General features: G+C 41.1%; 1 protein-coding gene across 4 annotated transcripts in view; it reads right to left on the bottom strand.

Annotated features, from left to right (window-relative positions):
• The window catches only part of PPP2R5E (protein phosphatase 2 regulatory subunit B'epsilon), a 193718-nt gene that overhangs the window by 28873 nt on the left and 145817 nt on the right, over positions 1 to 19028 (bottom strand). For 3 of the 4 annotated variants that reach the window (XM_073610766.1, XM_073610763.1, XM_073610764.1), the window contains exons 11-13: positions 18367 to 18486; positions 13789 to 13916; positions 2851 to 2952 (exon numbers count right to left, since the gene is read on the bottom strand). In XM_073610766.1, the coding sequence (XP_073466867.1) occupies positions 2851 to 2952; positions 13789 to 13916; positions 18367 to 18486 (350 nt within the window). The remainder of the gene's footprint in view (positions 1 to 2850; positions 2953 to 13788; positions 13917 to 18366; positions 18487 to 19028) is intronic. The other variant, XM_073610767.1, reaches the window with a different exon arrangement.

Here is a 19028-nt window from a genome sequence, read left to right as displayed (position 1 = left end):
AATTCAAAAAGTGAAACTCATATTTTATATAGATGTGTTACACAAGGAGTGATATATTTCAAGCATTTCTTTCTTTTAACCACTTAAGCCCCGGGAAGAGTTTGCCCCTTTAATGACCAGGCCATTTTTTGCAATACGGCATTTATAAATTTATGTCCTTTTTCCCCACAAATAGAGCTTTCTTTTGGTGGTATTTGCTCACCTCTGCGGTATTTTAGTTTTTGCGCTATAAACAAAAAAAAAAAAAAAGAGAAACAATTTTGAAAAAAACAACAATATTTTTAATTTTGCTATAATAGAGATCCAAAAAAAAAAAAAAATTGTCTTCCTTAGTTTAGGCCGATATGTATTCTTCTACATAATTTTTTTTTTTTACCAAAAATAGCAATACGTGTATATTTATTGGCTTGCGCAAAAGTTATAGCGTCTACAAAAATAGGGGATATATTTATGGCATTTTTATTATAATTTTTTTTTCTACTAGTAATTTTCTCTGGACTGCGACATTGCGGCAGACAGATCGGACACTTTTTTGGGACCATTGACATTTATACAGAGATCAGTGCTAAAAATAGCCACTAATTACTGTATAAATGTAATTGGCAGGGAAAGTTAACACTAGGGGGCAATCAAGGGGTTAAATGTGTGTCCTAGGGAGTGTTTCTAACTGTGGGGGGATGGGACTGACTGGGGGCAGAGACCGATCGTTGTTCCTTAGCAGTAGGAACAACTGATCAGTCTCCTCACCCCTGACAGAACGCAGAGCTGTCTCTTTACATTGACAGGCCTCCATTCTTTCTCTCTCTCAGGAGCGATCGCGGGTGCCTGTCGGACACTGCGACCGCCGGGCACACGCATAGGCTTAGGTGTCGCGTGCCCCCTAGTGCTTTTTAAAAGCGGCCAAAGTACAGCTACGATATATCAGAAAATGTAATTATTACATAAGACAAATAAAAAGATTAATACAGAAATGTTGGCTTACTGAAAAGTATTTCCATGTACAATATACTATGCACTCAGTACTTAGTCAGGGCTCCTGTTGCATGAATTACTGCATCAATGCGGCGTGGCATGGAGGCGATCAGCCTGTGGCACTGCTAAGGTGTTGTGGAAGCCCAGGTTGCTTTGACAGTGGCTTTCAGCTTATCTAAATTGTTGGGTCTGGTGTCTCTCACCTTCCTCTTGACAATACCCCACAGATTCTCTATGGGGTTCAGGTCAGGCGAGTTTGCTGACCAATCAAGCCAAGCGATACCATGATCATTAAACCAGGTATTGGTACTTTTGGCAGTGTGGACAGGTGCCAAGTCCTGCTGGAAAATGAAATCAGCATCTCCATGAAGCTGGTTAGCAGAGCATGAAGTACTGTATAATTTCCTGGTAGATGGCTGTGCTGACTTTGGACTTGATAAAACACAGTGGACTAACACCAGCAGATGACATGGCTCCCGAAATAATCACTGACTGTGGAAACTTCACACTGGACCTCATGAAACTTTGATTCTGTGCCTCTCCACTCTTCCTCCAGACTCTGGGACATTGATTTCCAAATGAAATGCAAGATTTTCCACAGCCCGTGATGATTTGGGGAGCCATGTCATCTGCTGGTGTTGGTCCACTGTGTTTTATCAAGTCCAGAGTCAGCGCAGCTTCCCTCTGCTGAACAGCGTTATGGAGATCCTGATTTCATTTTATAGCAGAAATTGGCACCTGTCCACACTGCCAAAAGTACTAATACCTGGTTTAATGATCATGGTATCACTGTGCTTGATTGGCCAGCAAACTCGTCTGACCTAAACCCCATAGAGAATCGCTGCGGCACTGTCTAGAGTAAGACAAGAGACACCAGACCCAACAATGTAGATAAGCTGAAGGCCGCTATCAAAGCAACCTGGGCTTCCATAACACCTTAGCAGTGCCACAGGCTGATCACCTCCATGCCACGCCGCATTGATGCAGTAATTCATGCAAAAAGGAGCTCCAACCAAGTACTGAGTGCATACTATACTGTACATGGACATAATTTTCAGTAAGCCAACATTTCTCTATTAAAAATCCTTTTTATTGGTCCTATGTAATCTAATTCTCTGATAGATTGACTTTTGGGTTTTCACTAGCTGCAAGCCATAATCCTCAAAAATAACAGAAAGAAATGCTTGAAGTATATCACTCCATGTGTAACGTATCTATATACTGTAAAATATGAGTTTCATTTTTTGAATTGAATTACTGAAATAAATGACCTTTTTGATGATATTCTAATTCTATGAGATGCACTTGTACATTCTCTTTATCGTGTATCTACACCCCAACACATTGCAGCCTAACAGTCTGTAGATATTGTGGCTCCATTCATTAGGCTTCTGTTTTTTTTCTTTTTTTTTTTTACATGGTGAACCTGCCAGAAACCCCTGTTCCAGAATGAAAAACGTTCATTGGTTGCACTGCATCTATGAAGGTGCAGCTTTGTCACCCTAGGCTGCTCTCCTGATTTGGACTACAAGACACTTCCCCTTATTCTCAGCTTCTTAACATGGGAGGGAGGGGAAAGGTTTTTTTTTTTTTTTTTTCTCACACAGTTCAACTTGGAAGGTTGATAATATTATTTGAGATTTTGATGCAGTACAGAGGAAGTCACACGGGCACTGAATTTCTGGCAGGATCAACAGGTATTGTTTTGTACTTGCAGAAAATGTACTTGGCTTGACTAAAAAAATAAAACCGAATACAACCACCAGATCTAAAGACTGAGAAGCTGCAATATATTACATTTTGTTCTTGGGTTTAGATATACTTTGAGAAAAGGATATAAACTATTATCTGTTCTAACAAAAAGTTATAAAAAGTTACCGCTGGCGATCTGACTTGTATGTGGCGGTCAGTTCATCAAACAAAGTGCTGTTCATCTCCATAAACGCTTTTAACACATTGTAGACAAGAGCCACGATAGCCCTGGTGAAAGAACAAATGGAATACAAAGAATTAAGGTAATATACTGAGATACTAATATTTGTATGTACTTTAACAACTGATGTTCAGCATTACAACACAACAAATGTACATCTACGCTGCTTTGCCATAAGGTTCTGGTATTGCTTGAGGTGCTATCAAATAAATGCTGCAATACACAGGTAAGAATGCTAAGACTTTACAAGTACACATGGTCACAGTTCTGCACATTTTCGGGCATATACATGCAGTTGTGAACCTTTCGGCTCCTGTGACCAGGCAGCAGTTATGATGAAGGTCCGCCTATATGGCTGGTATCCCTGTTAAAGTGTAAGTGAACTTTTGCACTACCCACCCACCTTATGATGGGTACAGCTGTGCTCAAAAGTTTGCATACCCTAGCAGAAATTGTGAAATGTCACCGATATTGAAAATATGACTGTTCATGCCAAAAAACTGTCTTATTTAAAGTGGTTGTAAATTCAGAAGGTTTTTTTTTTTTTTTTTATCTTAACCACTTCAGCCCCGGAAGGATTTACCCCCTTCCTGACCAGAGCACTTTTTACAATTCGGCACTGCGTCGCTTTAACTGCTAATTGCGCGGTCATGCAATGCTCTACCCAAACGAAATTTGCGTCCTTTTCTTCCCACAAATAGAGCTTTCTTTTGATGGTATTTGATCACCTCTGCCGTTTTTATTTTTTGCGCTATAAACGGAAAAAGACTGAAAATTTTTTAAAAAAATGATATTTTCTACTTTTTGTTATAAAAAAAATCCAATAAACTAAATTTTAGTCATACATTTAGGCCAAAATGTATTCGGCCACATGTCTTTGGTAAAAAAAATGTCAATAAGCATATATTTATTGGTTTGCGCAAAAGTTATAGCGTCTACAAACTAGGGTACATTTTCTGGAATTTACACAGCTTTTAGTTTATGACTGCCTATGTCATTTCTTGAGGTGCTAAAATGGCAGGGCAGTACAAACCCCCCCCAAATGACCCCATTTTGGAAAGTAGACACCCCAAGGAAATTGCTGAGAGGCATGTTGAACCCATTGAATATTTATTTTTTTTGTCCCAAGTGATTGAATAATGACAAAAAAAAAAAAAAAAAAAATTCACAAAAAGTTGTCACTAAATGATATATTGCTCACATAGGCCATGGGCATATGTGGAATTGCACCCCAAAATACATTCAGCTGCTTCTCCTGAGTACGGGGATACCACATGTGTGGCACTTTTTGGGAGCCTAGCCGCGTACGGGGCCCCGAAAACCCAGCACCACCTTCAGGATTTCTAAGGGCATACATTTTTGATTTCACTCCTCACTACCTATCACAGTTTTGAAGGCCATAAAATGCCAAGATGGCACAACCCCCCCCCCAAATGACCCCATTTTGGAAAGTAGACACCCCAAGCTATTTGCTGAGAGGCATGGTGAGTATTTTGCAGCTCTCATTTGTTTTTGAAAATGAAGAAAGACCAGAAAAAAAATTTTTTTTTTTTTCTTTTTTCAATTTTCAAAACCTTGTGACAAAAAGTGAGGTCTGCAAAATACTCACTATACCTCTCAGCAAATAGCTTGGGGTGTCTACTTTCCAAAATGGGGTCATTTGGGGGGGGGTTTTTGCCACCTGGGCATTCCATGGCCTCCGAGACTGTGATAGGCAGTGAAGAGTGAAATCAAAAATTTACGGCCTTAGAAAGCCTGAAGGCGGTTCTTGGTTTTCGGGGTCCCGTACGCGGCTAGGCTCCCAAAAAGTCCCACACATGTGGTATCCCCGTACTCAGGAGAAGCAACAGAATTTATTTTGGGGTGTAATTTCACAAATCCCCATGGCGTGTTTGAGCAATATAACATTTAGTGACAACTTTGTGCAAAAATAAAAAAAAAAAAAAAAAAAAATTTGTCTCTTTCCCGCAACTTGTGTCACAATATAAAATATTCCATGGACTCGACATGCCTCTCAGCAAATAGCTTGGGGTGTCTACTTTCCAAAATGGGGTCATTTGGGGGGGTTTGAACTGTCCTGGCATTTTATGCACAACATTTAGAAGCTTACGTCACACATCACCCACTCTTCTAACCACTTGAAGACAAAGCCCTTTCTGACACTTTTTGATTACATGAAAAAATTATTTTTTTTTGCAAGAAAATTACTTTGAACCCCCAAACATTATATATTATTTTAAAGCAAATGCCCTACAGATTAAAATGGTGGGTGTTTCATTTTTTTTTTTCACACAGTAATTGCGCAGCGATTTTTCAAACGCATTTTTTGTGGAAAAAACACACTTTTTTAAATTTTAATGCACTAAAACACACTATATTGCCCAAATGTTTGATGAAATAAAAAAGATGATCTTAGGCCGAGTACATGGATACCAAACATGACATGCTTTACAATTGCGCACAAACGTGCAGTGGCAACAAAATTAATACATTTTTAAAAGCCTTTAAAAGCCTTTACAGGTTACCACTTTAGATTTACAGAGGAGGTCTACTGCTAAAATTACTGCCCTCGATCTGACCTTCGCGGTGATACCTCACATGCATGGTGCAATTGCTGTTTACATTTGACGCCAGACCGACTCTTGCGTTCGCCTTAGCGCGAGAGCAGGGGGGACAGGGGTGCTTTTTTTTTTTTTTTTTTTTTTTTCTTTATTATTTTTTTGCTTTTTTATCTTATTTTTAAACTGTTCCTTTCATATTTTTTTTTAAATCATTTTTATTGTTATCTCAGGGAATGTAAATATCCCCTATGATAGCAATAGGTAGTGACAGGTACTCTTTTTGAAAAAATTGGGGTCTATTAGACCCTAGATTTCTCCTCTGCCCTCAAAGCATCTGACCACACCAAGATCGGTGTGATAAAATGCTTTCCCAATTTCCCAATGGCGCTGTTTACATCCGGCGAAATCTAAGTCCTAAAATGCTCGTAGCTTCCGGTTTCTTAGGCCATAGAGATGTTTGGAGCCACTCTGGTCTCTGATCAGCTCTATGGTCAGCTGGCTGAATCACCGGCTGCATTCTCAGGTTCCCTGTTGAGACAGGAGAGCCAGAGAAAAACACGGAAGACGGTGGGGGGGGGGGCATTCCCTCCCACTGCTTGTAAAAGCAGTCTAGAGGCTAATTAGCCACTAGGATTGCTTTTACATGAAAGCCGACCGCTGGCTGAAAAGAATGATACCAAGATGATACCTAAACCTGCAGGCATCATTCTGGTATAACCACTCAAAGTCGTGAATGGCGTACCTGAAGACAAAAAAATGGTTAACAATAAAGCACAGTAAACGGTAAAGTATAAAAAATTGCATACCTGAAAAGCAAACATGATAAAACATAATAACAATAAAACATTGCAGAATAGAATACAGTAAAAAAGAGCAGAACACCAGAGAGAGAATAGAGAGAGAGAGAACAATAAAACGACAACTATTTTTTTTTATTTTTGTTTGTGTTTTTTTTTTTTTTTTTTTACACTTTTTTTTTGTAACTGTAACTTTTATAACTGTAACCGGTTCCAGGTTCGGGTCTCTCAAAATGCGATGGCATCTTGGGAGACCCTGTGAAAGTGTGTCCTAGTCTGTGCAATGCTGTACCCTACGCTAATACTCAACTAGTGAATGGTAGCGTTCAAAACATTCACCAATGCAAAGACCAGGATTATCAGGACAGGAGGGACAATAATAGCGGGTGTCACGTCTATATACGCGCTTGCTGCAGACACATCTTTTTTGGGGGGGTTCGTTGGGTAGGGGTACTCGGGAGGACATATAAATGCCTCTCATGCAGCCGACTGCATTTGGTTGGGGATGTGAATGGGGGAAATACGGGCGCTGCAGAAGTGGTGGGTTCCCAATTAGGATTGGCGAATGCAGCAGGAAGGGCACTATGGGCACGACGGGCCTGTGTTTGTCTTCTTGGTGGCAGCGGGACACTACTTGTGCTTGCCACCTCACCAGCTTGAACTGCACTTATGGGACTCGCCACGTCACCAAGTGTTACTGCAGTGCTGGTATGACTACGACTGGGGTGTACTAGGCCGCTGGCGCTTGCCAGTTCACCAAAACGCTACAAAAAAAAGTGACAGTGATCGATCGATACTGCACTTGGGTGGGCTGGGCCGGGCGGAGGGGCAAAACGCAGGTGCTAGCAGGTATCTGGGCTGATCCCACTAACACTGCGTTTTTGGGAACCCTAAACTGCTGGGGACACTAGTATAGATCTGATCGGATCAGATATTGATCCGATCAGATACTATACCACTAAGGGAGGTGTACGGTGCGTGCGTGGGTGTTAGTGGTACTGGCGCTAATCTGACGCTGCTTGGGGCTGGTGCTTGCCAGTTCACCAAAATGCTACCAAAAAAACTGTTAGCGATCGCAGGGATCAGGCCTGACTCTGCGAACGCTGCAGTTATGCGTTTAGTGTTTTGTAAGTGACAGTGATCGATCGATACTGCACTTGGGTGGGCTGGGCGGAGGGGCAAAACGCAGGTGCTAGCAGGTATCTGGGCTGATCCCGCTAACACTGCGTTTTTGGGAACCCTAAACTGCTGGGGACGCTAGTATAGATCTGATCGGATCAGATATTGATGTGTTCAGATACTATACCACTAAGGGAGGTGTACGGTGCGTGTACGGTGCGTGCGTAGGTGTTCGCGGTACTGGCGCTAATCTGACGCTGCCTGGGGCGACGCATATCACCGCCGGGCGATCAGGGGGCTAAACCTTTATTCGGTAATAAACGGCGGGTGCCCTGACACTAAAAAAAATAAACGAACTAACCAGCGTCACCCGTAACAGTTATACGGTGATCAGTGGTGAAAGGGTTAACTAGGGGGCAATCAAGGGGTTAAAACATTTATTAGGTAGTATATGGGGGTCCCTGACGCTATAAAACGCTGACAGCGAACCTAAATATTTACGTTCCTAACTAGCGTCACCAGCGACACTAATACAGCGATCAGAAAAATGATCGCTTAGCGACACTGGTGACAGGGGGTGATCAAGGGGTTAAAACTTTATTAGGGGGGTTAGGGGGGTACCCTAGACCTACAGGGGGCTAATACTAACTGTCCTACCACTGCTAACTGTCACAAACTGACACCAATACAGTAATCAGGAAAAAAACAAAACAAAACAAAAAAACCTGCTTGCTGTCAGTTTGTGACGGGGGGGGGGGGGTGATTGGGGGGGGATCGGGGGGCGATCGGGGGGGGATCGGGGGTGTTTAGTGTGCCTGGCATGTTCTACTGTGTTGTGTGTGTGTTGGTGCACTTACATGTCTTCTCTCCTCGGTGCTGGAACGGAAACTGGCCAGCCGAGGAGAGATGACATCACATCCTCTGCCTCTGTGTACTATACAGAGGCAGGGGATGTTTCTCATTGGCTGGGAGCGATCGCGAGGGGGGGGCCACGATCGGATGGTCTCCCCCTCGTCTCTCAACTCTCCCAGCCAAACGCCGACCGCCGATGGCACCGGGGGGGGGTTCGATCGGACCCCCCGCCCGCGGGAAGGCAATCACGTACCAGGTACGTGATTTTGCCTGCCCGTGCCGCTCTGCTCACGTATATATGCGTGAGGCGGTCGGCAAGTGGTTAAAATGGTTGTAAACCCGATTCATGAAATCTGACCTGGGCATATATATCTGTAGTGTTTACTTATCTCTCTCCAAAGCACCAAGTCCCATACTTGCTCTGTTATCAGCATGAGTTCTCCATCAACCAAAATAAAACCAGCCTGAAATTTATGTTGTGGGAGGTGCTATAAATAGATTAGCAGAGAGCTCGACTTGTCACAGCACCTCTACCTATGTGGGAAGGGGGGGTGCCTTTCCTTCAATCAGCTTTGTCCCGGTGTATGCAAAGAATACATTCCTACTGCTGAGTGAGGGGAAGTAAAAACTCTACCAAGATGTTAGAATTCTAAAGAATATAGCAAGCTGAAGACAGCAGATATGCATGTAAAACTTATTTAGGGAGATTATGTTCACTTCACTGGGTATATGTGAGGGTTTAAAACCACTTTAATGCATTCTATGCATGAAGATAATAAGCCTTTTGTGTGCAGCAGCCCCCCCCTCAACCCCACTAATACGTACCTGAGGTCCCTCTCTGTCCAGCGATGTCCACGCGTGTCTCAGCCATCTGAAATTCTCCCTCCTGATTGACAGACACAGCAGCGGCCCCATTGGCTGCTGCAGTAAATCAAAGTCAGCTAGCTAATCAGGGGAGAGAGGGGGTGGGGCCCAGTCAGGTCGGTGCTCCGTGTCTGAATGGACATGGGGGACCGCGACTCGGCTCAGGTGCCCCCATAGCAAGCTGCTTGCTGTGGGGGCACTAAAAAGGAGGGAGGGGCCAGGAGCATCGAGGAGTGACCCAAGAAGAGGAGGATCCGGGTTGCTCTGTGCAAATGCACTGCCCAGAGCAGGTAAGTAGAACATGTTTGTTATTTTTTATAGGAAAAAATTAGACTTTACAATCATTTTAAGGCTAGTGATCATATGAAGCCATTTGTTATTACATAAATAGTAGTTTGGCTCCTTTTTAAATCATAACAGAAATCACCTAAATGGCCCTGATCAAAAGTTTGCATACCCTGAAATGTTTGGTCTTGGTACAAACAAGGTGACACACACAGGTTAAAACGGAAATTAAAAAGGTAAGTTTCCAACATCTGTGCTTTTTTAAATTGCAATTTGTGTCTGTGTATAAACAGTCAATGAATTTGTCAGCTCTCATGTGGATGCACTAAGCAGGCTAGATACTGAGCCACAGGGAGCAGAGAAGATCTGTCAAAAGACCTGCGCAGCAAGGTCATGGAACATTATTAAGATGAAAAAGTATTTAAGAGAAATCCAAAGCCTTGAATATGCTAGTCAGTACTGTTCAATCACTTATTAGGAAGTGGAAAATTTGGGGATTTCTTGATACCAAGCCACGGTAAGGTAGAGCAAGAAAGATTGCAGCCATAACTGCCAGATAAATTGTTCGGGATACAAAGAAAAATCCACAGGTAACCTCAGGAGATATACAGACTGCTCTGGAAAAAGACACAATGTGGTTGTTTCAAGCAGTACAAGACGATGATACTTGAACAAAAAAGTTGCACAGTCAAGTTGCCAAAAGTATTTTACTGTGCTTATGCCACAAAAAAGCTGGTTACAATATGCCCAACACGCCTCACGGCTCCTGGCACACTGTAATCTGGAGTGACGAGACCAAAAAAGCTTTATGGTCACAAGCATGAGCGCTATGTTTGGATAGGGGTCAACAAGGCCTATAGCGACAAGAATACCATCCCCACTGTGAAGCATAGTCGTGGCTCACTGATGTTTTTTGGGGGGGGGGGGGGGGTGCAAGCATGTCATCAGAAAATACTGGCAGACAATTTGCGTTATTCTGCATGAAAGCTGTGCATGGGATGATCTTGGACTTTCCAGCATGACAATGACCCTAAGCACAAGCCCAAGTTGACCCTGCAGTGGTTAAGCAGAAAAAGGTGAAGGTTCTAGAGTGGCCATCAGTGTCTCTCGATCTTAAAGTTGTTGTAAAAACAGAAGGTGTTTTTTTTATCTTAATGCATTCTATGCTGCTGTAAAAGTCAGCGAGCCAATGAGGAGAGAGAGTGGTCCATGGCACAGTGTCTGAATAGACACAGGGAGCTGTGGCTCGGGTGCCCCCATAGCAAGCTGCTTGCTGTGGGGGCATGCAACAGGAGGGAAGGGCCAGGAGAGCCGAAGAGGGACCCGAGAAGAGGAAGATCTGGGCTGCTCTGTGCAAAACCATTACACAGAGGCAGTAAAGCATGAGATTTTTTTTCAGTTAAAAATAACAGACTTTAGCATTATTTTAATATCATCGAGCCACTCTGGGGAGATCTCAAAATGTGCAGTTCATGCAAGACAACCAAAGACTTTGCATGACCTGGAGGCATTTTGCCAAAACAAATGGGCAGCCAAACCACCTGCATGAAATCGGGGCCTTATAGACAACTATTACAAAAAGACTGCACGCTTTTATTCACGCTAAAGGGGGCAATACACAGTATTAAGAACAACTTTTTGAACAAAGGTAATTTTATTTGTTTACTTGTTACCATGTGCTGTTTTATGATTGTGCCATTCTGTTATGACCTACAGTTTAACATGAACACCATAAGAAATAAAAGAAAAGGGTATGCAATCTTTTCAGCACAACTGTATGCTATCTATATATATCGATCTACACACACACACACACACACACACACACACAGCAGCCCTTTTCATACTATGACTCTAGAGTTGTAATACTTTGCACATCAGTAATATGGTGGTTCTGCATTCATACACTGGGTACGACCATTACACTCTATAGAAGTGCCAAGTGTACAGTCTGTAGAATATGCAGAAGCTGGAGCCAAAAAAAAAAAATCTGCCCAGTTCTGAACATGTCAAGCAATGTGCAGCATTCGGGCTAGCTTTCTTTTCAGCTCCTCATCAGCACAAAAGTAGCACAAAAGTGATTTTGCACTTTAATCATTAATAGGTGGATAAGAATATATTAAAAAATACCAGTCATCAAATAAGTATTTCATGCAACCAAATTTTTAAGATCAACGGTTTTTGGATGAATTGAGCCCTAAGCAGGTTGAGGGGCTAACTGGAACCCCCCATGTAACAAAAGACTAATATACAGTACTTTTGATCACAAAACTAAGTAAATGGGGTTGTATTCTTTGACTGCCTCAATAAACACTATCCAGGTTTTAAAACGTATGTAAAAAAAAGGTAAAAACTTTTTTTTCCCTTTTGGATAGAATGGGAAAGTGTTAAACTTTGTCAAGTTTTTACTACAGTCTATGTCCCTGCTGTAGAGATTCCGTTATTTGTCCTGGTGATCACTGTCTGGAGACACCCTACATTTCAGAGCGGTCATGAAAACAAGAAGTGAGGAGAAACATGAAATGCTCGGTTAAAAATTGCCCAAAATGGGAACGGAGTGCACTTTGGGAAGATGTAAACTGGCCATACATTTACTCTTTTTTTTTTGTTCAGCCAACTGGCATTTATTCAAAATATGTGTGCTTTCTGAATCTCATCAACTGCTGCATGAATCTCTCTTCCATCAGCCATCAGATCATCACGGGGGAGTTTTGACATAAAGACACAAAGTCCTGTTTCTCCTCTAACTTGTCTCAACACTGAGTACAAGGCAACACGGTAAATCAGTAATGGGGAAACCAACAGCTGCAGGGAGCCAACAGGCACCGCTAGTGACTAGTCTACCCTCTGTCTGCCTTTATCAGAGACAGCTTCCACAGTTCAGGTGCAGTTTAATAGTTCTATTTATATGAAATCTAAAACCGGTCTGGAATTTAGCTTCAAAGCAACCATTGTGTAAGAACCCAGTGGCTCATCATTAAAGTAGAACTATAGGCAAAACTTTTCTTTTGCTTTTTGGCTAGAGCAAGGGTGGATTAAAACCCCTGTCTTTTTTTTTTTCTACCATGTGTGTCCCATTGCGGAGATTTCCCTTCACTTCCTGTAAATTCCTGCGAGTTAAAGGAATTCCTTGGGGACCTCCAGATCATCAGACTTTGCGTCACCCTATTGGAATATTTCCCCTCTATTACTTTTCTGGGGACAACCCAAAATGTGGGATTTTCATTGACTTTCACTTTCAATGAGAATGGTAAATAGGACTAATAGAAAGGGGTGAATCTCCCTAATGAGGGCACAAACAGCAATAAAATCTGACAAGCATCCAAAAGTTTTGTCTTTAGTTACTGTATACTTTAATCTACAGGAACGGTTTAGGCTGCATTCATACCTAAGCGTTTTCAGCTCGTAAAACGCTAGGGAAAAAAAAAAAAAAAACGCCCGAAAAACAAAAACAGGCAAAATCCCATTTATTTCAATGGCACCTGTTCACATCTGAGTGTTTTCTCACTTGAAGCAAAATTCCTGAAGCTCAAAAAAAAGTACATGAGCTTCTTTTTGGGCAGATTACAGGCATTTTTCTGCTTTTTACATGGGTGAACTTTTGACAAACTTTTGCAAAATTGCGGCAAAAATCACGGCGTTTCTGCCTGAAAACAAAACGCTCAGGTGTGAATGCAGCTTTAGATCCCATACACACTATTAGATTTTTGTCTTCAGATTTACCAAAACCATATAGTGCAAGGGCCTGCCTGATTGCATACAAATTGAAACTCTAAAGCCTCGTACACACGATCGGATAGTTGGCCAACAGAGCACCAGACTTTTGTCCAAAGGGCGTGTGCCATGAACTTGTCTTGCATACAAAACGGTACACAATTGTCGGCCGACAAACACGAACGCAGTGACGTACTACATGGAATTTCTTGAGCGCCACCCTTTGGGCACCTTCTGCTAACGTCATGTTTGGTGAGCATCGATTCTGAGCATGCGTGTTTGTACTTTCAACTTTTGTGTGATGGACTTCTGTATACACAATAGGAAAATCTGACAACAGACCGTTGTCCGCTGAGAATTTACTAACCTGCCATCCATTTGTTGGCGGAAAGTTGGACAACAATTGTCTGATGGAGCATATGAACGGTCGGTATTTAGGCCAACAGTCTGTCATCAAACAATTCCCTGCCGAAAATCCGATCGTGTGTACGAGGCTTTAAGGTTTGACCTCATATTATATGGTTTTGGTAAATCTGAAGACAAAAATCTGCAGAAAATCTAATGGTGTGTATGGGGCCTAAGACAGGACTCCTAAGACTAAAAACCTTAGGCTAATGCAAATCATCTGCACTACAGTACTGCTCCAGCACCTGCAGCTCTAACCAGTGAAGAAGCAGCAATTTCCACTTACGGATTCCAGTGTTCTTTAGAAATCCTGTAGAGGCTTGCAAACATGATGGGAAGGATCACATTAGAATTCTCCTCTATTAAACTCATTATGTATTCATTGTTCCAATAATATAACGCCCGCTCTGCCACCTATTTTAAAGGATAAAAAAAAAAAAAAAAATACACATTTATTTAGATTTTTAACTAGCAAATGAAGGTCGGTCTTGGGCATAGGGGGAATTCAGGAGGGTAAAAGCATTTCTATTATCAGGTGACTGTATTGAAATCTATAAAATAAAATACTCCAAACTGATAGTTCTATACACTAAACCTGTACATTGCATGATTTTGCACGGTGTTATATATACTTCACACTGTTCTCCATACACACGGAGATAGATTATATACTCCAATTTGCTTCTCTGTGTGATTTGTGGTGTACATTGTATGATCTGCACTGCTTGGCTTTATAAACTATGCTGTATATGACAGACTCTTCAGATGAAAACTCCAAACTGCATTATGTTCCTAGTTCTACTCCACTGCCCTATAATGTCTATTATATACCCCTGCATTGGTTTAGAATAATAATTTACAGTTTTATGTACTGGTAAGTTATCCAAGGCATATTCTCTGACCTTTTGATAGCAATGCATATTATATGCTGGTTGCATCTTACCGTACTGCAATATGCATTCTCTTTTGTTCTTGAAAGGGGGCACACTTGCTACACTGGTAATCCCCATCTAAAGTAAAGTAGCTTCCATGACAGTATATAAAGTACAGCATAGTCTAAAAAGTCAGTGTACAGTATACGAGTACAGTGTATACAGCCAGTCAGTGTAAAACACATACGAACAGTTAAAACATCATTACAATAAATATAAGTAAGCAGTCTTACCCACCAAAGGCAATGGGTGTTAACACAACACATAAATGATCCCTAAATTCATTATTAAAAAATGTAACAATATAAATATAACTGCCTACAGAAGTTCACCTTCCAAAACTCAATGAAAGTTCAGTACAAGATGGGCATAACTCAAGTGCTCAACAATTCGGAGGGAGTTACAAATAATAAACATTACATTCGCAGTGCAGCCGATAGTAAAGCATATGTATTGTTGACTAGTTATGTATTTTGTGCATACACCTCAATCATTGTAGTAGTATGGACATATACATATCTAGATCTGAGAGATCTTACAACAAAGAGGTAGTTAGTTCCGCAATACACATTTATTAATAGGGTTACATAATCTATACAAAGTACACACCAGACAGTATTTACAACACAATGTACAGTGTAGGTCTCCTGGCTTACATGGTATTTACAAATTACCAACGACACCCATATTTACAGTACAGTATAAAATACAAGTATATTAGATTACCTGTTAACTTCAGGTCAGCCCATAGTGACTGCTGTCTGTTCCCACACCAAAGAGTGAGTTAGCTTGGTCACAAAGCATTATACCCCCCCCTCCTTTCTGTAGTGTGGCTAATATAATTCTCCCTAATTGGTCACTGTACCTAGTAAATGTATATTGGGCACAGCCTGATTGGATGAGTCAAAGAATGCTGTTGTTTACTACCCAGGGAAGATGTTATCAGGGAGAACAAAAGGCCAACCTTTGAAGTTGAACTAATTACAATAACACCAACACAGCACTCAGTATTTTAAATATATTTCCCTCTAACTGAAATATATTTCTAATTGCAATATTTTACAGTGATTAATGGAGATTTCACATAATCCCATAAGGCAACAGTATGGTATGCGATTTGAATGTTTGCTCAGACAAAAGTTTAGCAAACTTTTTTTTTAAGCTCTGAGTAGAGTGAGGAATGATTAAAATCCTTGTAATGACTACTGTTTAGGACAACCCTAACCACCTCGCTCTACTGGACTCTTGCTGGTATCACCATCCTGGAAGTTAATTGGACCAAATCCAGAGCTATGAATATTACGCTATCAGCAGACACATATGAACTGTTCCAGAGGTTCTTTCCCTTTCAATGATTACCTAGAAGAGAATTTCACTAGTCACCCAGATTAAATTTATAAAGCAAATTATCCCCCAATGTTAGTTAATCCTTCAAACTTGAATACCAAGTGGTCAACGCTCCCAATATCTTGGATAGGTAAAATAACGGCTATCAAGATTACTCCGCTACCGAAAATTCTCTACTTATTTCGTGTTTTGCTGTTAGCAGTCATCTCCTATTATTTTTGTATTCTACAATGCAAGGTTACCCAGTTCATCTGGTGATCTATTCAGCCTCACCTCTCGAGGTCGATTCTTTTAGATTCTCAATAGGCCAGGGAACTAGGTATTCTGCATTGTTCCAAATATTACCAGGCAGCACTGCTGAAATACCACGCCATCAAGGAAGTCCCCCTTTGTGTTGAGGTTTTGGACGCTGAACCATACTCTATAGATAACCTGCTCTGGATCAACCCATGCAAGCAAGGCCTTTCTCTCAAGCCCTTTATCTGGCATTCTTTACATATCTGGGACACAGTGAAACGCAAGGCTAACCTTATCTCACCTCATTTGCCCCAAATATTCTTTAATCATAATTCAACCTTTTACCCAGCAGTAACATCACCAAAACGTTCTCCACCATTGGACGCAACGTGGCTGATCTGACTACACAGTCTTGTGGCATCCAAGGGTATTAAGCCCTTTCTGACTGTACAAGCCCAATATAAACTCCTCAACTCTGAGATTTTTAAACCTCTTCAAATAAAACATTTCTAAACTACTACATACTCGTCTGATATGGACCTTGGTGTGACGTCCATATATGAATGGCCATGAACACTACATCTGACCCACATGCAAAGGGAGTAATAGTAATATCTACACTCTGCACAACATTGCTAAATACCGAACACCCCTCCCCCCCATGTGGCCAAGTGAACTACTGATCTGTACCTGGACCTTACACTCAAAGATTATTTGGACATATGGCAAACCACCAATAAGGCTATGGTGGACCATACAGTTGTCGGCTTTTTTTGCTTCCTCTAACCTTAAAAAGTGTTTAAAATGATGTTAACCGCCATCACCTGCTGTATCCTCTTTGCTACACCAATGTTCACCCCCTGGAGAGGGGCTAGTGTTCTGATCTGAACTGTCAACAGCGCAGACTTCTGTTTCTCTCCCTGTGTGGACAACTTTAACACCTACATTACCTGTTGAAAAGCTTGCTATTGCCTTTATATCAGCTAATAAAATGTTTGAATTCAAAATCCTTGTAAGGACATTCCACATAAAAATATATCTGAGCGGTAATGGTGGGAACAGTTTATCAAATATTTAATTCTTGTTTTCTATGAGCATACTTCTTAATTGAAATTATTAATTTGTATATGGCTCCCTCTAGTGATTTATCTGCAACACTGTTTGCTGTTAAGTTTACCAGAAATCTAAAGTTACCACTCCTCCACAGCTTGTTAAAGCCCAACTACAGGAAACAAATTTAAATAGGACATTGTGCATTAGTTACCTTACTCGTCATTCTTTATTTCAAATGCCTCTTTCTAAGCTACCCTGCAGTGTAATTGATCAAACACGTTTCATCTATGAGCAAAGCTAATATTCCTGCCCTGGAGAACAGACATTTTCCCGGCTTGTTTTCACTGGAGCTGCAAAGGGGACCAATGCCCCAGAAGATTTCTCCTGCCACTGGAGACTATGGAAGAACACCCAGTCACTGGAAGTGTTGCCTCCACCAATAGAAAATTTACACAAACAGACAGTGATGTGGACACCAGAAGAAGGACCAAAATAAAAAGAAGTGGGAATGATCATCATGTAACCATGGCTATTTTCTGATGCAGAGAGAGACTTTTTAAAAATTTGGTTTTAACGAATAGTTAACCAGGAGTATGAAGACACTTTTGACAAATAAGCAGGTGTCTAATAAGTAAGATGAAAAGCTAAAATAAGCATCAGGTGTCACCCTCTTGTCTAAGCAACATGAATCACAAGTCTAGCTAATATATATATATATATATATATATATATATATATATATATATATATATATATATATATATATATATATATATATATATATATATATATATATTTTTTTTTTTTCAAAAATGTACACGTACACATAAGATAACATTGGATGAGTTCAGGGGCAGTTGAAAAAAGCAACCAACTGCCTCTGAACGTCCATTTAACAGCAGCAGTGTACATGAGGCCTTAAAGTGCTACATGATAGCCAAGCATGTCAATCCTTTTCCTGCAATCTATTCTTCCTGCACAATCATGGCAACAGCCATAGAAGTAGGGAGACAGATGTGCGCAGAGTGATTTTAGATACAAAATAAAATAAATCCTTGATTAATAGAAGGGTCAAGTGACCCTCATAGCCTCTTTAACTGAATTTGTTCATCACTTTACTACTAGTGACTTTTAACAGTATCCAATGCAAGGCGTGTTTGAAAAAAAAAAAAAAAAGAATATATAAATCCTAGTACATAGACTACCCTTTCTTGATGTAGTACAGGACCCCAGATACAGGTTTGCATGTACAAAGGAATCAAAAACTTTTACCGAGTGGGAGTAGAAAAGCTCACCTGGAAATGAGGGCTGGAGACACACTTGGAAATCTGTTTAAACAAAGGTTCCTGGATTTTAACAAACTGTGATGGTTCAATGACATCCAAGATCTCTTCAAGCTCCCCAAGAAACATAACCTAAAAAAACCCACAACAATCTTAAAATGTTATAATTACAGTTACATGCAACAGAGTCATTAAAAAATATAGACGTAGTAGTGTAGTAATATAGTAGCCACAGCAAAGTAAAAAAAACAGCCCCAACTTATGTAGGCAGTTACATTCTCCCGTGCTGGCTCAGCTTTTTTTTTTTTTAATGCACTGCCAGTCTGGTGCGTTTTAAAACAGGCATTAAAGCTGCACAAGTACTGTTTGGGACGCCCGCATCCTAGCAACCGTCGGTTGATAAAAACGTGTCTGGCTTCCGCAAAGCTTACTGGGACCATTGCGCACCGCTCAATTCACCTCCAATGAACCGCCAGGGTATTAAGAAGATGGTCATGGGGGTGCAATTTAAACCCGCCCTGGGCTTACAGGAAAATAATGTAGAGAATGGCACCCACATTGCTACACTGTTCTCCACATCAGTGGCCTCCAAACTGCGGTTTAAGGGCCAGACGTGGCCTTTTGCGGTTCTATTCTTCTTTCTGACACCAATGATGGGGCACTATTATTCCCAA

This window comes from Aquarana catesbeiana, linkage group LG13 (assembly GCF_042186555.1).
Source record: "Aquarana catesbeiana isolate 2022-GZ linkage group LG13, ASM4218655v1, whole genome shotgun sequence".
Classification (NCBI taxonomy): domain Eukaryota; kingdom Metazoa; phylum Chordata; class Amphibia; order Anura; family Ranidae; genus Aquarana; species Aquarana catesbeiana.
This window is presented reverse-complemented; position numbering and strand designations above follow the sequence as displayed.